General features: G+C 42.2%; 2 protein-coding genes across 2 annotated transcripts; both read right to left on the minus strand.

The window, feature by feature from the left end:
* Positions 1-4,543: 4,543 nt before the first annotated feature.
* On the minus strand, positions 4,544-7,302 carry LOC136235057 (protein NRT1/ PTR FAMILY 8.2-like). The gene is made up of 5 exons (XM_066024575.1): positions 6,851-7,302; positions 6,600-6,714; positions 6,301-6,518; positions 5,671-6,221; positions 4,544-5,574 (listed from the first exon to the last, which is right to left on the minus strand). Exons 1-5 carry the CDS (start codon positions 6,944-6,946, stop codon positions 4,674-4,676), a joined length of 1,881 nt encoding a protein of 626 aa, XP_065880647.1. The 5' UTR covers positions 6,947-7,302; the 3' UTR covers positions 4,544-4,673.
* A 1,191-nt stretch (positions 7,303-8,493) lies between these two features.
* Positions 8,494-11,628, minus strand: LOC136235703 (asparagine--tRNA ligase, cytoplasmic 1-like). The gene is made up of 6 exons (XM_066025595.1): positions 11,059-11,628; positions 9,736-10,323; positions 9,412-9,668; positions 9,206-9,335; positions 8,930-8,988; positions 8,494-8,826 (listed from the first exon to the last, which is right to left on the minus strand). Exons 1-6 carry the CDS (start codon positions 11,503-11,505, stop codon positions 8,643-8,645), a joined length of 1,665 nt encoding a protein of 554 aa, XP_065881667.1. The 5' UTR covers positions 11,506-11,628; the 3' UTR covers positions 8,494-8,642.
* Between the last annotated feature and the right edge of the window lie 13,403 nt (positions 11,629-25,031).

Raw genomic sequence — 25,031 nt, forward strand, 5'->3', positions numbered from 1 at the left:
GCGTGACCGGCGGTTCCGTCCACGAGAATGTCAATACATGGCAGAGGATAGTTGTCTTTGGGACAAGCTTTATTGAGATCCGTAAAGTCAATACACATGCGGTAGGATCCGCCCGCCTTCTTTACCAGAACGACGTTCGCCAGCCATTGAGTATAAAGCACCTCCTCAATGGCGTCCGCCCGTTGGAGCTTGGTGATCTCTTCTTCTATCACCTTCTGCCTTTCGAGGCCATGGTTTTTCCGCTTCTGAGCTACAGGAACTGCATTTTTTATCAATGTTGAGCTTGTGAGTGATCACGTCTGGACTAATTCCGAGGAGAATTTCATCCTTCCATGCGAAGACATCCTCCGCTTCACGGAGTACCTTGGTGATTGCGTCTTTAATTTCGCCTTTGAGCCCTTTAGCCATTCGCACCTGCTTTTCATCCGCCATAAGGTACATTTCTGTCTCGCCCAAGGCCATTGTGACGAGCTCCTCTTCACCCTCTTCTTTAGATTGGGGGCGAATCATTAGTGATGCCGAATATGTCTCCTGGGCCACCTTTTGGCTACCTCTAATCATTACACCTCCCTTGGCCGTGGGGATGTAAAGCGTTAAGTGGCGTATGGAGATAAGGGCTGCTACTTCAGAGATAAAGGGCCGTCCGAGGATGATATTGTAAGCTAACTGACCATCCAAGACAGAAAATTCTAGATCACCTTTCCAGACCTGATCATCATCTGTAAGCTCACAATCCAGAGTGACTTGGCCTTTTGTTTGGATAGTGTGTCCCGTCACTCCTAGGATATCAACCACAGTTGGCTCTACTTGGACTGGATCAATCATGAGTTTGGCGAAAGCTCCTCTGGTGATGACATTGCACGAACTTCCAGTATCAATCATCACTCTTTTCATCTCCCAGCCTTCTACCACCATAGTGACAACCAATGCATCCGCATGGGGAGAGATTTCAGGACCTACATCGGCAAAGGGGCGATTTAACGATGTTCTGTTAAGAGCGGTGGTCTTTGCCTTTTTTTAGCATTGGTTGGTATCCAGGTCCGCCTGCTATGACATTAATGGTACCCTTTCCCTTCTTCTTTGGGTCCTTTTTGGATCTATCGCCATCTCCTTTCTTGCCATCACTTTGGATGAACCGATCCAATTTTCCTCTCTCAATGAGACGCTCGATTTCCCGAGCTAACTCCCAACATGCATCGGTGTCATGGCCATTTTTCCTGTGATATTTACAATAATTTTTAGGATTCTTACCAGTATTGGTGTACTCCCCCCTTTTGGTTCGGGGTATGAAATGCTCCGTTTGTGTAGACTGTTCTCGATCCACATAAGGACTTCACTTTTAGAAGCGTTGAGAGGTGTGAAAGAGGTGACAAACGTTGATTTGTTCTTAGAACCTCTTTGCCTGCTTCTAGAGGAAGAATCCTGATGCTTGTCTTTGTCTCTATCTCGATGGCGAGATTCGCCATTGTCCCTTTTAGGCGATGACAGTGATCCTCGGCGAATGTCATCCACCTCGATAAAGTCTTTACAACGCTCCATCAATTCTGCCATGCTGGTGGGTTTCTTTCGAATTAGATCTTCTTGCAAGCTTTTACAAGTGGTGTTTCTCACAAAACATTCCACTGCTACGGAGATATCCACATCAACGATTTGTATGCACAATTGGTTAAAAGTGTGCACGTACTCCCGAAGGGATTCGTTCGCCTTCTGCTTTAACTCAAAAAGCTTCCCTGATTTAACCACTGGAGGAATACAGCCGGCGAATTTAGCGCAAAATTCCCTGCTCAATTGATCAAAACTGTTTATCGAGCCCGGAGGTAGAGACTGAAACCACCCATAGGCTGGACCCCCTAGCGTGGTGATAAACATTTTGCAAAGCACCGGCTCGGTGGCACGATTGAGTTTAAGCAGTATTCGGTATTTTCTGACGTGAGCTTCCGGATTGTCAACACCTCATTCATACGGAGTACCAGAGCTCTAACTCTATCATCAAAATTCTCCGGATCCGCCCTTGGGCGACCCCTTCGTGGAGATCTGCTTGGAGAGGAAGAAGAGCTTGACCCAGATGATGGATCTGATGGCGAACGCCCTCCTTCGCTTCCGCATCCACCTCCTCCTCCGCTACTACCTCCTCCGCCCCCGCCCCCCACCTGGGGGAGCTTGCCCACTACCCCCTCCATGGCTTCTCGACGGGATGTGGCTAACAGTTCCTGGGGGGCGGCGGCAGTGGTCCACTCAAATGGGGTGTCTCCTTTGGCCTTTTACTCCGTCTACGACCAGTAGATGGGGGCGATCAGCCACGATGGGAGGATTTCGGTCGTCGAGGAGAAGGTGATTTAGACCGCCTACCTTTCTCCTTCCTATGTTTTTTGTGTGTTCGCCCTCCGGATCCGCCAAGGGAGAGATTTGTCCGTGGGCGCCTCGGGATTTTGGACCCACCTAGATTTAATCCAGGACCCGTAGATCCGCCCGGAAGGGTTGAATCATTCCTTTGACTTCCTTCTGCGCCATCAGGGAATAACTCCCGATTGATTTGTCGTTCTCCAACTGCCGCCGTAGTAGTTACCATGGAATCCGTGTTGTGAGCTTGGAGAAATGAAGAACTCTGGGTGCCCGGTCCAAAGTTTAACAAGGGCCAAGATGATACAGCTGATGTGGACGCCATGCTCCAATGCGGAGGGAGGGTCATAAACGACCGCAGGCGATTCCCTGTCTCGGGTCCAAACCGCTCTCCGATTGCTTATGCACACATGTTGATGAAAGCATCAGGGTTCATACTACTTTCGATGTGCGTTGCAGGAGCAGTTGAATCTGTGCGGCCAGCACTAGACGGTGTAACTAATGGTGTTTCAATCCCTGAAGAGGGATTCTGATCTCCAGTTGTCATAGTTTCTTAATGTGAACGAAAAACCCTTTGTTTGATTAAGGATTCCACGTTCACCGCACCAATTGATAACAAGCAGAGAAATTCTGATCAACTTCCGTCCCTGTGGGGGCGTCGTTGGGTTCGACGGGGGGAAGCTCCGATGCCAAAGTCAGTAAGGTGAATCAAAGGAACAAACTGAATTGACAATGGATGTGAGAATGTGTACCTTGATAGCCTAGGGATGTAGGCTATATATAGCTAAGAAGTCGTAACCTTCAGCAACTAGAAAGTCTCCATTAATGCTCCATTAATGGCGGTTACAGGTTACCCTTAACCTGGCGGTTAGCTAATTGATAGCTCATTAATGGTCTTTATGGCCGAGTCGGCGTTCAGCCGTTACAGTGACGAATCAGGTGAATGAGGAGATTCGCCTCCTGAGTTCGCCAGCGGATCCCTTCAAACTGGATCAAGGAGATCCGCCCGCCGGATCTTCTTTGGGGATCTGTACATGGCGTTTCTCTAGGTGAATATCCCTTTCGGTCCTTGGGATAATATCTCAATGTTATCAGATACATATCGGTTTTGGGACGTGTTAGTTTTAATTGTAAACTAACAAAGATGTTTCTTCTCAAGCTAAACTTGAAGGAGTTAATCCCGGTTTTATGGACTAAATCCATAGGAATAGTGAAATCCCTATTGTTGAAGGTGAAAACCTTAACAAAAGCTTTTTAAAGAAAATGATATAATTTTGATTGATAAAAAGTTAAGTTTAACAAAGAGAAATAGATGAATTTATATCACCTCAAACCTAAATGGAAAATTACAATAAAGGACAATTACATAGTTAATTAAAAATGTAAAGATAAGGGTAAAATGGGTTGAATATAAAGGGGTGGCATGGATGGTAAATAGGGAGTGGCATGGGTTGTAAATAAGGAGTGGCAGAATTGTAATTAAGGAGGAAGCTAGAGTAAGGGACAAGTTCTTTAAATTGAGTCCAAGCGGAGCGTGCCTAATTCCAAGCGGAGTGTGGATTGGGTGCTGGAACTTTTCTCCGGATCAAACCTTCCTTCACGCGGAGCATGTTTTCACGCAAGCGGAGCGTGCCCAGTCCAAGCAGAGCGTGCCTAATCCAAGTGGAGCATGGATTGGCTGCTGGAACTTTTTTCCGGATCAAACCTTCCTTCACGCGGAGCGTGCCTGAGCTGCTGACCTGGCGTATGGCACTGTTTTGGCCTCTTTACTCGCTTGTTACTCGTGCTTGGTTCTTTCTCCGACTTCCCTCGTCCGGACTCGATTCTCTAAGGAGATGCCCCGCATCACCATCTCACAAACAACAAAAGTTTGAGATATTGGAACTAACGTATTACTCTAGCCGTTTGTCGCACCAATCACAGCATGCCAGGTGAAAGATGTTGCCCTCAAACTTCTTCTCCTCGCAGGTTTGATACTCTAGCTCTTTTCAATTCAAAACAATGTCTAACCATAGACATTATCCCGAAGTGGACACTCTCAAAAAATTTCTTTCTAGTGGTTAGATAGTGTTTTACGATTTTAAATATTTGTAGAATGGTCCTTTCCTTAAACTAATGAAGGTGGTCTAATCCGCTGTTTTTAGTGGCGAAACTTCTTTTCCCCCGCTATTGTTTCTCCACTAAAAGAGTAATTTGATTTCCAAAATAAATACATGTATATCACAAAAGTCGGACTTCTTTTTTTTTTTTTAATTGAAAAGAAAAATTCATACTATAGTCATATAGAACAATAAAATCCCAGTATAGAAATTAAAACAAAAAATGCAAATTTATCAAAAGATAACCCGTTGAAACTCAACTTGATGTTCATCCTCTACTTCCTCCTTTTTCATATAATCAACAATACTCATCTGAATTCTCGACTCATCCACCACACTTCCACTTCCAGAATTCCTCCCCTTAAACCTCCATGCCACAAACACATACACCAAGAAATTCACCCCATTAATACCGCTCAATATCCAGTAGAAATTATCAATCCTACTTTGATTCAAATCACTTCTAATCCACCCCTTTTCTTCTCCACCAGTTGTCCTCTCGATTATCTTTACAATCGCAGTACTCAACCAACTTCCAATCCCAATTTCACTCAGAAACAATGCACTGCTTATACTTCTTGTCCCATCCGTCGCTTCATCGTAGAAAAATTCCAATTGCCCAACGTATGTGAACACCTCCGCTGCTCCGATCAAAAAGAACTGCGGAAACAACCAGAATACGCTCATGAGTTTCGGGCTAGAACTAGAATGATCTCGTCTTTTCTTCTCGATTAAAGCGGCTGAAGCTAGGGCGAAGATTGAGATAAATAAGCCGACGCCCATTCGTTGCATTGAAGTGAGGCCGCGGCGGTGGCCGGTGTGTTTTCGGAGGATTGGGACCATGAGTTTTTCGTAGATTGGGACGAGGAGGAGGGCATTGACGGCGCTGAAAACGGTGACGGAGCCTGCGGGGATTGTGAAATTGGGGCCGAGGTTTCGATCCATGATACGGGCTTGGCTGGTGAAGAAGGTAGCGAGTTGGGAAAATGAGATTGAAAGAGCGATTGTAGATGCCCAAATTGGGAGGATTCTGATTAGGGATTTGAATTCTTCCACTTGTGTTACTGTGCAGAGTTTCCATCGGTTTTTTGTGTCTGCTTCTGGGTCTGTTATAACTGCTGCCTTGTCCAAGAACCTGCAATATTGATTAGAGGTGTCAAAATGGATGGTAACACATTTAACCACTAGCTTAACTCGCAATTAAACGAATTAGGGTTGACCTAACACTTACTTGAATTGGGTAGTATGGAGGAGCTTTTTAGCACCCTTAATATCAGATTCGGGTGTATTAACTTCGTAAAGCTCTCCGAAACGAACTCCTCTCAAATGATTCCTTAACGAAGCAACAATGACTTGAACAAATCTAGTGAACGGACTTCCCATGGGCTTTTGATAACGATAATAACGCATTCCAGCACTTAAAATAAAGATAGAAAGAATAGTAGTTGCAGTAGGAACCCCAAATCCCCAAGTCCAGCCCTTTTCTTCATTTATATAAACCATTACTGTTATGCCTAATAATGCTCCCATGTTTATGGCAAAGAAGAACCAATTAAAGAAGGCTGATTTTTTGCTCTTTTCTTTCTCATCTGCCTCGTCGAATTGGTCGGCCCCGAAGGATGAGACACAGGGCTTGATACCACCGGTTCCAATGGCTATAAGGGCTAGTGCGCTGAAGAGGAATGCGTATTGGGATTGTGTTGCTTTTGTGCATGGTTTTGCAGTGCAGGGTGGTGGGCGGAGGCTATCTATTGAGGCCGAGAGTGTAAGTAACACCATCCCCTGAAAATTATGATTTTCAAAATGGGTTAACGTGTCATAACCGTACTATATAATTTATACATGTGTATAGTTTACGTACCAAAGAGTAGATGCAGGAGAAGATAATGATGGTTCGGAAACGGCCAAGATAAGCATCAGCAAGAAAAGCACCAAAGAGAGTAAGAACATAAGCAGCTCCTATCCAATCTGTTACATAAGTTGCTGCATTTGGCAGTGACACTTTCATTTCACTAACCATGTATAATACCATATTCACCGCTACCGCGAAAAATGCTAACCTCTCCGCGACCTCATTCACTGCATTTTTTCGTACTTTCATTAATTTTATTTTTTTCCTACATTATCAATATTTGTTCAAATATTTCCATAAAATGTCACCTATGATAAAAGGAGAGGCTTTCCAACCCCCAGTGGTTTGCTTGTCTGCAATTCTGCCTCTAAAATCAACACACCCATTGCTTACCAATGTGCTGCTTGCTAATGTTTCTTGTTGCTGCAACATAACATACCTTAATTAATTACGGAAAGTCTGTATTAATCTGGAATAGTTATTAAACTGATAATTAATGGATATCTTAATTACCGTCATAAACCATTTGAACTAAAAGTGTAAGCTGACAATTACTAACCTTGCTTTGGTAATGATCATCTTGTACGAACTTCTCCATTGATGGTTCCATAAAGGACTTCTCGAATGGATCGGCAGAAACCGCTCCTATATTCATTAATTAAAAATGAAGTTTTCAATCTGTCAATTTTCTAAGAAAGTGTCCTGAATTTAGTCAGGTTTATGTGTTGATGATGGGGTGCTTACTTATAAATAATGAAAGGGTCAACTAAGTGTTGATGTAGGATTTTGTAGTTTGTGGTAATTAAGGTTTGTTTGTGATTGGAGGTATTATAAGGAATATATGCCGGCGAAGTATAAAAGATGTTAAATTATGAAAGGGAATTAGGGAGAGACACAAATGGGCTGCACTGAAGAGAAAACTTGCAGGGACAGTGTTGATGCACACTATGTTAACAAGACCTTTTCAAAGTGCCGCCCCAGTTTTATTGGCTGTTGCCTGATTAAGACAGCCTAAGATGATATCATTTTCAACTAGCTAGCTGAAGTATCAAATTAATTTAACTCAGGAAATGGATAAGCTGGCAGAGTGTAAAATACGTATCGGAAATAAAGAGAGTATGACTGTATTAGGTATGTTTCCAAAACATGTAAATTCATTTTAAAACTGTAACACTTAAGGAAATGGATTTGAACTAAAACAGACAATATTTACATAGTATTGGACCGGACTCTGGCAGTTTAAGATGCAAGTCACGGTCAAAAATCAATATGTACTCGTGACAAACGCAATGCTAATTACAATATCCAAGTCACGGTCAAAAATCAATATATACTCTTGTGACAAACGCAATAACAATTATAATGCGAAGAGATGCTGATAAACAGCATGAATTCGGATTCATTATCATTTGATATGATGATGTATTGATGCAACTGTTTAAGCAAATCTTATCCAACACTCTTCTTGGCTTCTTGCATTTCTTGCCTCCTTCCAATTTTTCAATTTAATCAATTCCACTGACTTCCACTGAGCTTCTCCAAGTTGGCACTTTTGCCACTCATTTACCAAACCAGTAAAATATGCACTTGCAACATGAGTTTTTACTTGTGTGATTGGATCTGTTAATCCACACTGGCAACTTCATGTTCTTTAAAGTGTAATACCCAATAGTCGTGACATGCTTTCCGGCATAACTCTCACCAATGACCTAAATCATTCGATATTCTACGTCAGTAAACCCAGTGACTAAAGCAGTGAAGATGTTGAGCAACAGTGTTGATCTCTGGTATCTCTTCAGGATTAGCAACAATACTAAACCCAACCCTGCTTAAGGAAGTTGTCAATTATGGAGCAGCAGCAAGGGCCGCCTGAGCAGAGGCAAGGATGAGTTTTGGGCTGAATTGCTATCAGTTCGACAAGGACGAGTTTTGGGCTGAATTGCTATCGGAAAGGTAACCGAATTTGGTAGGAAGTGCTGGAAAATGATAATGAAGAGGCTGAAAACTGTCAGAGGAAACATAGGATAAGTAGCAGCAGCAAGCAGAGGGCTGATTTTTATTTTTGTGAGGGTGAAGAATTGACTGAAGAGTGGCCAAGCAGCATTCTGTACCAAAAGATTCTTGTTGTTTGGGTTGATTATTATGTTCGTAATTTCATTGGATTATAACTCAAAATATAAACCTGTTTTTACAACTTTGACGTCAAGAACTAAAAATGAGATTGTACCTCAATTATTCGGTTAAATTTATACCGATTTCTAATCACAGTTTAACTTAATCTCTAATTATCTAACAAGCTGTAACTAAACTAAAATCAAAATAATTATATCATGCTGACCAATTAAATATTATCACAGATCTGCTCTCCCTGGGTATCTGGGGAAAGGAATGACGTCTCTAATATTGTCAATGCCAGTAGCAAACAGCAGCATCCTTTCAAAGCCCAAGCCAAATCCACTATGCTTTACAGTTCCATAGCGCCGCAGGTCAAGGTACCACTCATATGGCTCGGTAGGTAACCCCGCCTCAGAAATTCTACCAGCAAAAGTTTAATCATTAGCATGAAATTGCAATTTTTTATCATTTATATGTATGCATATACCAAAAATGAAGTGACTTTTCCAGTAAATCCTCATACCTTTGCTCAATAACATCCAACCGCTCCTCTCTTTGGCTTCCACCAATCAACTCCCCCACCTATGATATAGGATTGTTACCGCTTAAATATATGCAAGTCAAAAACTATGTTGCACAAAAATAAATCTTGATTTCGACGGTGAAACTCTCAAAAACTCAAATTTTACATTTTCCTTCTCTTTCAGTCTCCGTAGGTCACAATAAAACAGTTTAAAAACTAAGTGAAACATTAAAATCTGACATTAGAGACACAGATGGAAATGCACAAGAAAAATACCTTAGGCACAAGGACATCCATAGCAGCAACTGTCTTCAAGTCATCATTGAGCCTCATGTAAAATGCTTTGATCCCTTTTGGGTAGTTGTAAACGATGACAGGCTTCTTAAATAAGACTTCTGTCAAGTATCTGACCAAACAGAAAAACTATTACATCAGGATACACATAAACTGTACAGAAAGAACAAAGTAGACGAGAAAGAGACCTCTCATGCTCTGATGCTAGATCTATCCCCCACTCAACACTGTTCTCAAATGTCTTGCCACCTTTTACAGCTTCCACTAGAAGATCAACTGCTTTAGTGTATGTAATGCGCTCAAAAGGTGTGGAAGCAACCATTTTTAGTCGATCAACGCAGCCTTTATCATAAAACTTAGCCATAAGTTCCATATCATCAGGACACTTCTCAAGCAGCCACTGACACATGTATTTCACATAAGCCTCTGCACAGTTCATGTCATCCTACAATAAAAACCGAACCTGTCAACATTGGAGAGGGAAAATAACTAAAATTTGTATTTCAGTTTACCTGGAGATCAGCAAATGCCATTTCAGGTTCCACCATCCAGAATTCTGCCAAATGCCTGGAAGTGTGTGATTTTTCAGCTCGAAAAGTAGGTCCAAATGTATAGACATCGCTAACAGCGCATGCGTAGGTTTCAACTTGTAGTTGGCCAGAAACAGTTAAGAATGCTTGACGAGCAAAGAAATCTAGGGCATAATCAACTTTTCCATCTTTTTTGGGAAGGCCAGGCTTAAGACTAGATCTTTCTACTAACTTCGAGAGATTCTCTTTTGCTTGCTTCAATTCAGCCACTGAAGCATTTATATCCTCCTTACTTGCTTTAGCAGATTTCAGTTGAGCTACAGCTCCCCCTTTCTCCTTCACAACAAGCTCAGCAGCTTCGACATCAGCCGGTGATGGAGGATTCTCAACTAGTTCTTTCTCTATCCTTTCAACTTCATTAATCAATGTAGTAACTTGGAACATTTCACCAGCACCTTCACAATCACTTGTTGTAATAATTGGAGTGTGGACATACAGAAAACTGTGTTCTTGAAAGAACGAGTGCGTAGCAAAAGCAAGTGCATTGCGAATTCGCGCAACTGCAGAAATCTGAAAGGAGGCATAATTATCAACAACTCCACAAACAGTTACATTTGATTTGAGAGACAACATATCATTTGATTCGAGAGACGTCCAAATTACCAGCACACCACACAACACAGCTCAAAAATAAAGGGATAAGGTACCAAAATAGATCTAAGGTTTTTGGGGAAGTATCAATTTAGGCTTCACGTTCAAAATAGCACTAATATAGACCTAATGTTTACAAAATAGCACCAATTTAGGTCTCGTTAACGGAACGTGATACGTCATCCGTTAAGTTCCACCAACTCAGCACCACATCACAATTTTAACATGCCCGTTATCCAACGTACCAAAATAGACCTAAGGTTTTTGAGAGTGTCAATTTAGGCTCCATGTACCATGTAAGCTTAATGTTTACAAAATAATACCAATTTGGGCTTAAACGTTTACAAAATAATACCAACTCTGCGGAACTTAACGAATGACATGTTAAGATTGGTGTTATTTTGTAAATGCTAAGCCAATATTGGCGAGCCTAAACTGATACTTCCAAAGATAAACGATCTGCAGATTTTCATTTTCCAATGTAACAGTTACTCATCTATTTCTCACTGGAAATACAAAATTAACATTTTTCTAAGTAAAACAATATCTTAGATGAAATCACTAGCTTCTAAAGCCACAAAAAAGAACAGATTGGGGATCAAAATAAAACAATTTTGATGCGTACAACTAAGATAATAAATTGAGGCGGTTTACCGTGTTAGTTCTGGGGCGGAGGTGGACATGGTCTCTCAAAAACTCAAGTGTGAGCTTTGTTTTAGGAATCGGGTACTTAGCCGGATCCACAGGTCCAACATGTAGCACTTTTTCTACTCGGAGCTCAATCTTCTGCTTGGTTCCTTCCGGTGGCTCCTTAAGGACGCCTTCAACGGAGACACAGGCGCCGGTGTGCACCAGCGGAGACAAGTCTGCCACTTCCTTTTCAATGATGACTTGTAGGTTGGCTGCAGATGAGCCATCGTTCAGCTCTAAGAAAGCAAAAGATCCTTTTCCCTGCTCTCTCCCTGTCTTCACCCAGCCGCCAACTCGTACACGCTGGCCAATGAGGCTGGCTTCGCCATTGGGACAGTTGACGATGGATCGGATTCGGACCCGATCGGCAAATTGGTGCTTGGGAGCTGCGCCGTCGGGTTCGCCTACCATTGTCAATAGGTCTATCTGCTGGCTAAAACCCTAATCACACTCTGAGAATTGAAGTGTGAAAATCACTTTTTTATCTTTTATCACTTATTTTTTGGTTTTATAAAACAATGTGTAAGTCTTTCAAAAAAAAAAAAAACAGTGTGTAAGAGCATCAAATACCTCTCTAAATTGTTGAATCACTTTGTTCGGAAGAGGTTAATGTTTGTTCCCAAACAAAAAATTTGGAAGTGTTTGTGTATTTAATTGTAAGATAAAAAGTGCTTAGTAAAATAATGGAAATGGAAAAGTAAAGGAAGTTTGGAAGTTTATTGAATGTAAATAAAAGTAAAAGTTTAGTTTTTATTATTTCATTTGGCATTTTTAATTAGGGCTGTAAATGAATCGAGTTGTTCATAGTCGGTTCGATTCGGTTCAATTTGTAAACGAGTCATTTGCGAGCATGATTTATTGGCTCGGTTTGTAAACGAGTCGAGCTTGAGCATGTCAAAGGTCGGCTCGAAAGCTCGCGAACAGGCTCGATTAGAATATTTATGAACACATTTTAGTTTTGTAGAAAACTATATAGTTTTGTGTTAGTTCACAAATATCCAAACTCAGCATTATTTCATTTTCTATTAGATGCGTTCATTCACAAACATAATAAATGAGAAATAGACGGACTATTCGTAAGCATCTTGTTTATTTATTCACAAACTTTGCTTGTGAGTTTGTTTATGTACACAATTAAAGAGCTATTTGCGAGCAAACTTATTAAATATAATTAATGATTTACTCACAAACAAGTAATGGTTATATAATTTTCTTAATCAACAAAGTTCCAAGAAGATTTTGGGTTCGAAACAAGCTCGAAGCTCGGCTCAAGCTCGTTTATTTTCTAATAAACTGAGCCGAGTTTGAGCAAGCAAAGCTCGGCTCGGGCTCGAGCTCGTTAATTTTATAGCGAGCTTGAGCAGGCCAAAGCTCGGCTCGGCTCGATTACAGCCCTATCTCTAACTAGGGATGGCAATGGGTAGGGTACACGTGGGTAATCTCAATCCCAAACCCTTACTCTTTTATTTTTTAATTACTCGTACCCTTTCTATTACCCTAATGGGTATACTTTTTGCATCTCATACCCGTCCCATTTAATTCGCGAGTATCCTTACCCGTTAAGAATTAATAAATAAAACAAAAAATATTACAAATTTAATAAAGTATAAATTTAATAAATCATCCATCTAAAAATTAAACACATTGAACATTAAGTAGCTTAGTTGTTTGAAAAACAAAAGATTGTGTTCAAATCTCATGTCTTACATCTAAAAAACAATGATATTTATTAATATATAAAAAAGTTATGACGGGTAACGGGTACCGGGTACCCTGGGCTCCCATACCCGTCCCATTGCCCTAACGGGTAGGGCTGCACAAAACTAACCGAAAAAATGGTTTTCGAAACCGAATCGAAAAATAGGATAACCGTAACCAATGGACTAGTTTATGGTTTTTCATTTCAAAAACCGATGGTTAACCGAAATCGAAAAATAAACCGATTATATATTGATATACATAAAAACAAGTATAAATATATGTAGAAATTTAATTATCAATATTAGCTGATCATGTTATTGAGCATTTCTCTAATCTATTTCGTAATTCTAGGGAGCATATTGATCTTTCTCCAATTAATGAGGTAATTCCTAACTTAGTAACTTCCTTGGAGAATGAGGAATTAATTTCTAAACCTTCCATTGAAGTTATTAAAGATACGGTCTTTTCTATGGATCCTGACAGTGCCCCTGGTCCTGATGGTTTTGGGGGAACTTTTTACCGTTTCTTTTGGGATATTGTAGGGGAGGATGTTTACAATATGGTTCAGGCTTTCTTTGATCATGGTTGCATCCTGTCTGGCTTAAACTCTAGTATTATGGCTCTAATTCCTAAAGTTGCTGAAGTTGATAGAATAGAGAATTTTCGTCCAATTGTAATGAGTAACTTTGGTTTCAAAATCATCTAAAAAATTCTTGCAGATCGACTTGCAGTTATTGCAGCAAAGATTGTCTCTCCCAACCAGTATGGTTTCCTTAAAGGTAGAAGCATTCACCAGTGCATTGCCTTAGCTTCTGAAAGAGTTAATATGCTTGACAGAAAATGTTTTGGTGGTCACATGGCCTTAAAAATTGATATTCGTAAGGCTTTTGATACTTTAGATTGGAACTTCCTCTTGGCTGTATTGGACTCTTTTGGGTTTTCCCTCACTTTCAGAGATTGGATCCTAAACATTCTAGCATCTGCTCGTATTTCTGTGATGATTAACGGTTCTCCAAAGGGTTACTTTTCTTGTTCTAGATGGGTTAGACAAGGGGACCCCCTCTCTCCTCTTCTGTTTGGCATTGCTGAGGGCTTTTTCTCTCGTTGGCTTGCTAAGATGGTGAGGGAGGGTACTTATTCTCCTATGTATTATTCTGGTGGAAATTCTTTTCCCTCTCACCTTCTTTTTATTGATGACATGCTCATTTTTGGAGTGGCATCCTTGAGCAATTTGCATGCTCTCAAGAATTTCCTCCTGCTATATGGACAGATCTCCGATCAGCAGGTTAGTTGAGACAAATCTGCTATCTTTTTTGGTTCTCAGGTGAGTCCCCCGAGGAGGGTTCGTCTTGCTCACTGTCTTGGCATCCGTCTGGAGTCTCTCCCCTTCAGTTACTTAGGAGTCCCTCTATTTAAAGGAGCTCCAAGAGCTTGTTATCTCAGCAGCCTTGCAGACAAATTTCTCTCTCAATTTAGCAAGTGGAAAGGTAGCTCTCTCTCATTTGCAGGGCATTTAACTCTAATTAAATATGCTATTACTGGTTCTTTGGTTCACTCATTCTTGATCTATAAGTGGCCAGTGGGTTTGTTGAATAAGCTCAATAGAAGTGTTAGGAATTTCCTCTGGACGGGTTGTGTTGACCAGAGGAAGTCAATCAACTTGTTGCAAAAGTTTGGAGGATGGAGGTTTGGGCATTAAGGACTTTAGGATCTTTAACCAGGCTCTCTTGGGTAAGATGTGTTGGGAATTAATTCAAGGCACCAGTCTTGCTATTTCTCTGATGAAGTCTAGATTTCTGGCTGTCTCTGGTTTGCCTAAAGCTTCCATTGCTCCATCCTCGATTTTGTCTTCTTGTAAGTTTGTTTATTCATCCATTTGGGACCAGACCTTTTGGTGGATTGGCCAGTCTTCAAATCTCAATTTCTGGACTGATAGGTGGATCATTCCATCAGTGGAGGACAAATTGGGTCTTGATCATCAGGATAAGCGTTCACGCTTTAATTCTGTTGATGATTTTTTTGTTAATTCAGAGTGGCTTGACTTAGGCACTCTTCCTTTGGTTGTTCAAGACAGTATTCGATCTATTCACATGGGTAGAGATGATCTTGATTTCTGCGTTTGGCAGCCCTCTGCGAAGGGTATTTTCTCTGCCAAAGAGTACTATTCGATTATCAGTCCTAGTTCCTCTTCGGTGGACCGGTATAAATTTGTTTGGAATGCTCACACTCCCCCTTCTCGTTCCTTCACTCTCTGGAGAGTTTTGCATGGTCGGGTTCCGACTCACGACCTCCTACAGCATCTTGGATTCTCATTTGCCTCTTTTTGTGTTCTATGTGGTAGGGATGCTGAGTCCATTAACCACCTATTTATTAGCTGTTCTTTTGCAGATTCTCTTTGGAGGGCCCTTGAGTTTCACTTTGACTGCTCTTTGCCTCGTTATTCACAATTCATCCACTTCTCCAGCTCTCTTCGTAGCATTCATTTTGGCTCACAGGTGTTGATGATCTGGCGTGTTGTCGCTGTCACTTGCATCTAGTTAATCTGGCATTGCAGGAATGAAGCAATATTTAAGGAAGTTTCTCCTTCTATTCAGCACTCGAAGATCACCCTCTTTCGAATGATTCGAGAGTCATTTGCCACTTCTAATGGTTTTTGCTCTTCACGGAGAGATGATGTTATCTTATCCCGTCTTCTGGCTTCTCCTAGACCGCCTCCGGCTCCCAACATTATTCCGGTCCATTGGCTTAAACCTCCTCCGGGCTGGGTTAAAGTCAATGTGGATGACTCTGCTTTTGGCACTCAAGGCGAGGCAGGAGCGGGAGGTATTTTTCGCAACTATCGTGGATTTTCCAAAGGCTGTTTTGCTTTTTCTACCCCTGCTTTTTTTGCTTATATGGCTGAATTGAGAGTCGCTATTTTTGCAATTGAACTTGCTTGGGAGAAAAATTGGCATCAGCTTTGGATTGAGTCGGACTCAATGTACGTTGTTAATCTGCTTAGACATCGTTCCATGGATGTTCCTTGGAGTATTCGTCAAGAATGGTTGCATTGTCTCAGCATTTGCTCTAGGATGAACATTCTTTTTTCACACATATTTAGGGAAGGAAATAGAGTTGCTGATGCACTAGCAAAGTTTGGAGTCTCTTCCTCAGTGATCAATTGGTGGCCTTCAGCTCCTGCTTTTTGCCACAGGTTTATCAATGATGATATTTGTAGTTATTGTCCCAAAAAATAAAATAATTATTTTTATGTATATCAAATGCTTGGGTTATGTTTTTAGGATATAGTTTATATTTTCTAAAAAATAATACACGTGTAAGCTAACCTTCAACCCATGAGAGAGTCCGGCACCACGCGGGGCGTGTCCTCAATACGCAGCGCGTAAATAAGGCGTCCGGAGAAATCAACGTCAGAGACTCAAATATGCAGCGCGTCCTTCACTTTACGCGGGGCGTACTTTCTTACGCGGGACGTACTTGCCAATACGTCATGCGTAAGACGCATCCGCAGAGTGTTCCAAGATCAGAAGCAAGGATACGCAGGGCGTATCCGCCAATACGCAGGGCGTACTCCTTTACGCGGGACGTGACACCAGAGACGCCACGCGTAAAAATCATCAATGAAACGCACAAGGCCCAAGAGCCACAACACGCAGGGCGTAATAGGACATACGCGGGGCGTATCGTCTCTTCCGGAAACAGTCAACGGCAGTTGAGGAAGTTAAGTTAGTTGGAGTGTTAGTTGGAGTTAGTTGAGTTAGTTGATGATGAAAAGACCAAAATACCCTAATACCACTAACTAATTACCAAAACGCCACTTAAAAATACTATAAATAGACTCCCTCCCCTACACTAAAACACACACTCAATCACAACACAAAACCCCTCTCTAAAGGTCCCTTTCAATGTTCTAGTTCTTAGTTTTAAGTTCCTAGTTCTTAAAGTTCTTCAAAGTTCTTTCTTTCGTTCTTCGTTTTTCTTGGTTTTAATCCCTCATTTAGCTTCCTTTAGCTTCAATTTAAGTTCTAAAGCCTTTTTTCGAGTTTCTCAAATCAAATTAGTGTTTTTAAGTCGTTACTCTACTCAAGTTTTCAATTAGAGTTTCCTTTCTAAAGTAATTTTCCAGATTCGTCCATCCTTTTTCAAAGCTCAATTCTGTCCATTTAAAGTTATTTTTTTCCTTCGATCCCTTCGACAAAGTTGTTCCTAACGTCCTGAATTTCGATTTAGCCTTTTGATTCATTCAATTCCGTGTCCAGAAACTCCGTTTACAAGCTGATCTTTATACCCCAAATTCTTTTAGCTATTCTGCCCAGATTTTTCCAGATTCAACTAGTCATTTTCAATCTTCAATTTCGTCTGTTTACCATTCGTTTTGGCCTTCGATCCCTTATACAAAGTTATTCCTGACGTCCCGAAGTTCAATTTACACTATTTATTTGCCCAATTCCGTGTTCTTAAGCACTCCAACCAAGCTCCCCAAAGTCAAGATTAAATCTACCCCATTTGCCTACCAACGTTTAGTCATTGCACAAGGCACATACCGTACGGGCCCGACCGGTTGCAGTTCTCCAAGGACCTCACGCCGACACCAAAATTCAACATCAATCCGAGATAGCTATTGTGGCTCCGAGTTTGTTGTTGAATTCCAATTTATTTTATTGCATTTCAATTCTTCGTATTGATTTGTTCGTTCTAATTCAATTGATTGCCTATATGTTTAATATAGAGATTTCTCAATTGTAATTCATTTCCAATTTTATATATTCAAACCTTTATTCATCAATAAAATACCAATTTTCACCAAATCTTGTGTCAATTTCGCACTTTAAATTCCTTTATTTTCTCATCTTCAATTTACCCGCATTAGCTTAAATAAAACAATTTATCTCGCAAAGTTTCTATAACGGCGCGAGAGACCCAAGAGGGACTTTTTCAATCCTTGCGTCCCTCGCCAATCGTTTCGATTTAGAATTCATGTTTTCGGCGCACAATTTCACAAACGTAACCGTTTTTCATAATTGAGGAATAATTCCTCTGGCACGCCCGCACCCTAACCACACGTGACAAGGTTGAAATTAGCATATTTCGAAAATATCGCTAACAATTTTTGGCACGTCCAGTGGGACTTACAATTTTTATTTAGGCTTTGCCAAAAATTTCAAAACTTTTCTTTATAACACGATTCACATTTATATTTTTTTTTTGCCCCACTTCCACTCTACCAAAATTCATTAGCTATCGCTAACAATTTTTGGCACGCCCAGTGGGACGTGTTATTTTTTTGTTTTGGCTTAGCCAAAAATTTGTAAGATTTGTTTTTTCATACCACGTATATATTCTTCACGCTCATTTTTTTAACTCACTTGTTTTTCATGCCTTGCTTTTGTTCCGTTAATAAGCATTTATTTATTTCCTTGTTCTTTCTTTTTCAGCACTAGATTACTAACATAATTTCATAATTTTCACCCATAAGTACTCACGAAGAATGCCTCCTAGGAAGAACACGGGGAAAGATCCCATCCCATCGGACTCCGAGGAGAGTCAAAATCAGAACCGGGATCAGAGCAACGAACCCGGCATGCCTGAAGGTTGTGCGGCTGAGATGAACAATAGCAGAGGTGCAAACCAACAACCTCAAGGCCCACCCATATTCGACATGGCACCATTTTTAGCAAAACTAGAGAAGCAGATCGACCAATTTCTACATGGATTTTCGCAATCTATGAGAGAAAGTTATGAGGATGTGTGCAAGGCAATGCAAGCCAACAACGAGGCGGTGAACAATTCCAATAAGGGATCGGCTCTCGAGGAAAGGATCGTTGATTTAACCGGCGAGATCAGCAAAATCCCGAAAAAGTGCGCCGAGCTGTTCACACAAAGGGCGACATCTCAAGGACCGGTAGACGGTGGGAAGGAGACACCGACATCAGGAACTGGGGAAAGGTATACCCCGCCACCAGCTCGAGAAGAGAATCTCAGGTTCAATGAGCGCGGTGACAGGATCAGCCCAGAACCTATTCAAATCCCGCCACCTCAACAACAGTTTAGATCTCATACAGGACCTAGTAACCATGCCGAACATTACGAGGAAAGCTATACTCGTAATGTGGGGGGCAATGTGAGACAAGCCAACTTTCACCCACAACGGACGACGCATACACGCATGGAGCCCACCAACAACTTGGGAGAGGCCCAACGCATAAGAAACATCGTCCAAGAGATCTATGGGCCAGCCGTGAGGGAAGTATACCGACCCGAGTTCCAGAAACTATATCCACGGCACTGTGATCAGCTATACCCTTTACCCCACAATTTTAGAGTACCTGATTTTGCTTTATTTTCAGGAGAAGAAGGGCAATCCACTATGGAGCACGTGGCACGCTTCACCTTTCAGTGCAGTGGTTTGAGCATGGACACAAACTTCGGTATGTTACGCTTGCGGCTATTCCCAGGTTCACTAACGGGACCAGCTTTCTCTTGGTACACCACCTTACCATCCGGATCCATTCATGGATGGGAACAAATGGAAAGGCTGTTCCACAACCAGTTCTATCGAACGGAGCCCGAGATCTGTGTTGCGGAGCTGTCCCGAATGACGCAATGACATGGAGAACCGGTTGAAAGTTTTATCAACCGATTCAAAAAGATGCGACATCGGTGTCGAATCAACATCCCCGAGGTCGAGTTCGTGAAGATTTCCCAACGTGGGTTGGAATTCGAAAATCGGAAGAAATTTCAGGGGATAGATTTCCGCGACTACTACGAGTTGGTGGCCAAGGTTTCAGAGTACGAGGAGTTGATGAGGGAAGATCATCGACGCAAGAATAACTCTGTAGGAAGCTACTAAGGGGATGTACAAACGCATGAGGTAGCCATTGCCGACTTAACGAACACCGGATCTCGAACATGTCCCGTGTTGGTAAAGAATCCCAAAGCACCCGAGGTAGTTAAAAGGATCCCAACCACTCAATATATGTTTGACGTCTTGAAGACAGAAGAGATCTTCGATTACCTGCTAAAGGAGCAGTTCATCACATTGCCTCCTAGACATGTGATCCCATCCAAAGAAGAAATACACGGACGAAACTACTGTAAGTATCACGACAACTGGAGCCATAACACTCAAGCATGTTTTGGTTTTAGAAACGCCGTGCAGGATAGGATTAACCGCGGGATACTCCAATTCCCGAAAAAGAAAGAAAGCATGCTGATCGACGAGGACCCATTCCCAGTAGCCAATATGATCAATGCCACTTCACTAGTGTGGGGGAGCAAAGGAAAGCAACAGGGTGACATGAGAACCCGACAGATATGGGTACCAAAAGCGACGCCATCTAAATGGGAGGACAGCTCAAAGCATTCACAAAACGCAAAGAAAAGAGACGTGCAACATCAACGGCCGCGTTTCGTGACACCTTCGAGTACGTCCCCCGTCGATCAATGGAAATTGAATAGCCACAAGAAATTCCCAAGGCCTCTTTCCAGGAATGCAAAGAGAAGATTAAGGAAAAGAGAGGCAGAAAAGAGAAATAGTCAAAAGGAGTCATCCAGCGTCAACTCCAACGATGCGAAAAGAGGAGGAAAAAACCAAGAGAAGAACCTCCAAATCCGGGTTGGAGATTTCATCATACGGGTAGATTGTGCAGCTACCTCTTTAATCTTACCTTCGGATTTTAGAAGCGAAGACATCAAGAAAGAATTCCCCAAGCCCAAGTACAAGGAGCAAGAAGACGCAGCACCGAAGGCACCGAGTGAAGAGGGCATGAAGAGGGTTTACTTTGACAAGCCCACTCCAAGGATGACTCGCCATATCAAACCTCTATACGTCAAGGCTCATGTAGATGGCAAACCAATCTCCAGAGTGCTCATCGATAATGGATCAGCCGTTAACATCATGCCTATGAAGATGATCCTAGCCTTAGGGAAATCAGAGGAAGATATAATCTCATCAGAAGTGTCAGTTTCAGCCTTCACGGGAGAAATTGCAAAGACATATGACGTCCTACCATTGGAACTCACCGTTGGCTCTCACACCACCATGGCCGCTTTCTTCATGGTAAATTCAACCGCGAGCTACCAGGCACTGTTAGGGAGAGATTGGATTCACTCCAACTCATGCATCCCTTCGTCTTTGCACCAACTTCTTCTGTTCTGGAAGGGAGACGAGGTGGAAGTCATTCGGGCAAACGAGAAACCATTCGAAACCTACTCAGATGTGGTCGAGGCTAGACTCTACGAGGAATCTATAGGCCCAATCTGAGTGGGATCCAATTACAAAGAGCAATCATATGGCGAAGAGATTAAGAATATCCTAAGGCCAACGGCAATCGTGCCCCGTCGAAGGCCATTCCATGATGAACCGATAATTGAAGAGATTCCATGATTAAGACAACATCCGGAAAAGAAGCGGTGGCTTCAACCGCTATATCAAAACTGAATGCACAACAACTAGCGGAGAAACTATACTAGGAGAACGACATGAGGGTCTCAGAAATCGAAGCACCTAAAGGAGTAGCAGAACTAGATCCTCAAGGAGAAGAAATCCAATTTCAAGATCTGAAAAGGGCGAACCCGAAGTTAGAAGATGAAGGTTCCATGGCAGTCGACCCTCTAGACGAAGTGAACCTAGGGACAGAAGAGGAACCTCGGGTTACGTTTGTCAGTAGCTTACTACGACCAACGTTAAAGGAAGCCATCATCGTTTTGCTTTAGGAGTTCAAAGACTGTTTTGCTTGGAATTATGACGAAATGCCCGGATTGAGCAAAGACGTAGTGGAACATAGATTGCCAATCAAACCGGAGTTCAAACCCTTCAAGCAACCAACAAGAAGGATGAGCAAAGAGGTTGAAGGCAAGGTGAAAGAAGAAATAGAAAAGCTGTTCAAGGCTAAATTCATCAGACCAGTAAAGTACGCGGTATGGCTATCTAATGCCGTACCTGTAGTAAAAAAGAACGGTAAATTACGCATATGTGTAGATTTCCGCGATCTAAATCTAGCTACGCCAAAAGACATCTATGTGATGCCTATAGCCGACATGTTAGTAGATGCTGTGTCTAAAAATGAATTAATATCTCTGTGTGATTGCTATGCGGGATATAACCAAATCCCCATTGCCGAAGAAGACATTGCCAAAACGGCATTTCGATGCCCAGGGTCAATCGGCACGTTCGAATGGGTCGTCATGCCGTTTGGTTTAAAGAATGTCGGAGCCACATACCAAAGAGCAATGAATGCCATCTTTCATGATCTACTCGGCACCTCTATGGAGGTATACATGGACGACATCGTTATCAAGTCCAAGCGAGAAATGGAACATGTCGGCCATTTGAGGAAGAGCTTCGAGCGGATGCGTAAGTACAACCTAAAGCTCAACCCTCTGAAGTGCGCCTTCGGGGTCAAAGCAGGGAACTTTCTCGGATTCTTAGTCCACCAAAGAGGAATCGAGATTGACGACAATAAGGCAAAAGCAATCAAAGAAGCACAACCTCCGAAGAACAAGAAGGAGTTGCAGCGGTTCTTGGGCCAAGTAAACTACTTGAGACGATTCATATCAAACTTGGCTGGAAAATCCAGAGCCTTCTCAAATCTGTTAAGACTCAAAGACGAAGAAAGCTTCAAGAGGAACGACAAGCATCAAGCGGCGTTCGAAGAGATCAAAACTTACTTGAGCAACCCACCTGTGTTGATGCCACTAAGGGAGGATACTCCACTCAAGCTCTATATATCAGCAACCGACGAGTCAATTGGATGCTTGCTTGCCCAAGACAATGCAAACCGTCATGAACAAGCCATCTACTATCTAAGTCGAACATTGCTATCGGCAGAAACAAGGTACAGCCCTGTTGAGAAGACGTGCTTAGCCCTCTATTTTGCTTGCACGAAGTTGAGGCATTACTTGCTCAAAGCGAGAGTTTATGTGATTGCTAGCACCGACTTGATCAAATACATGCTAAACCAGCCTATCCTCTCAAGAAGAATAGGAAAATGGTCACTAGCATTGGCCGAGTTCACTTTGGTGTATCTCCCGCAATCCTCGATAAAAGGGAAAGCAATTGCAGATTTTGTGGCCGACCACCCAACCAACTTTCAATATCCCGAAGAAGCAGAACTGCCAATTTATCTGACGCACAAAGAACCGTGGCAGTTAAAGTTCGATGGTTCAAGCACAGACAGTTCCAACGGAGCAGGAGTGATCATCACAGCCCCATCCGGGACTAAAACAATATTAGCAGTAAACTTGGATTTTGAATGCACGAACAACCAGGCTGAGTATGAAGCTCTAATCATCGGCTTAGAAATCTTGATAGACCTAGGAGCGAAAGAGGTCAAGATTTTCGGTGATTCACAATTGGTTATCCGGCACCTAACATGAGAATATAAATGCTCAAGTTTATCTTTGCTACCTTATTTCGCGTTTGCAATTCAACTTCTGGAAATGTTTGATGAGGTCAGTTTGGAGCATATTCCAAGAAATGACAACTGGGAAGCTGACGAGTTAGCCCAAATCGCTTCTGGAATGAAGATCTCCAAAGAAACAGCATACAAAGTCGTCATCATCAGAAGACAAAGTCATCCATCCGTGGCAGACAGAGGTGTCCAGTTTGAATCGTTCGACACCAACATCAACTTAGCTCAAGATTGGAGGAAACCATTCATCGATTACCTCAATGATCCTTCCAAAAAAGTAAAATATTCACTAAGCATTCAATCTTGAAATTACATGTTGATGGCAGGTGATTTGTACCGTAAGAGCTACGACGGAATGCTACTCAAATGTCTCGGCTTCCCAAAAGCAATGGAAGTCATGAAGCAAGTCCATGAAGGCATATGCGGAGCTCACCAGTCCGGAAGGAGAATGCGATGGCTTATCAATCGCCATGGATACTTCTGGCCAACGATCCTACGCGATTGCATCACATATGCGAAGGGTTGCAAGAAGTGTCAACTGTATGGCCAAATCCAACGAGTCCCTTCAGAAGAATTACACTCAGTGGTGAAGCCGTGGCCCTTTAGAGGATGGGCTATTGATCTAATAGGGAAAATATTCCCAGCTTCATCAAAAGGTCATTGTTTCATCATAGTTGCCACAGATTACTTTTCCAAGTGGGTAGAAGCAGCACCAATGAAGCAAGTCGGCCAAACGCAAGTGATCCAATTCATCAAAGAGAACTTGATTCATAGATTCGGAATCCCAGAATCCATCACCACGGATCAAGGAACCATGTTCACAGGCGAAGATATGAACGAGTTCGTAGAAGAGTACGAGATTAAGTTGATACATTCCACTCCGTTTTACGCACAAGCAAATGGTCAAGCCGAAGCATCCAACAAAATTCTAATTCAAATCTTAGAAAAGTTGCTAGAAGACAATCCTAGAGAATGGCACAAAGTTCTCTCAGAAACACTGTGGGCTATGCGAACATCTAAGACACGGGCGACCGGAGTAAGTCCGTTTTTCCTAACCTTTGGCCATGATGCGGTAATACCATTGGAAGTCATCGTTCCTTCACTCCAAGTGATGCGTCAACATGATTTAGAGCCGGATAATTATGTGCAAGCCATGACTATGGAACTCGAAGACTTGGATTATGAAAGACAAAAGGCGCTCGATTGCATGATGATCCAGAAAAAGAAAGTCGAAGACGTGTACAACAAGAAAGTAAAAAAGAAAAACTTTAAAGAAGGCGAGCTAGTATGGAAGCTGATTCTACCAATCGGGACAAAAGATCGTGAGCTTGGGAAATGGTCGCCCAACTGGGAAGGGCCATTTCAAGTCCACAAAGAGCTTCCCGGAAACGCGTATTGGTTGAAGAGCTTAGATGGAGAACCACATAGGAGATACATTAACGGTAAATATTTGAAGAAATATTTTCAAAGTATGTGGGACGTAATTAACACAGGAACCGATGGGAACGTCACGCACAACACATGATGTGTAACGTGCGAAGTAGCTAGCCAACAAGGCGTACGGAAGCACATCCCGAAGGACAGCTCAAAAAGCCAAGTACGCGGGGCATCTTTATTTCACGCAGGGCGTGACTCAGGCACGCACGAAAGTCACACCCCAGAGGCTCATTTACGCGCGGCGTAATCCCAAAGACGCCACGCGTAAATTTCTTCTTTAGATGCCCCAAGATCAGAAGCTCAAATACGCAGGGCGTGTTTGACAATACGCGGGGCGTAAACTAGACGTGTCTAAAAGACAGCTCCAGGAGCACGAACACGTGGGGC

This window comes from Euphorbia lathyris, chromosome 7, assembly GCF_963576675.1.
Source record: "Euphorbia lathyris chromosome 7, ddEupLath1.1, whole genome shotgun sequence".
Classification (NCBI taxonomy): domain Eukaryota; kingdom Viridiplantae; phylum Streptophyta; class Magnoliopsida; order Malpighiales; family Euphorbiaceae; genus Euphorbia; species Euphorbia lathyris.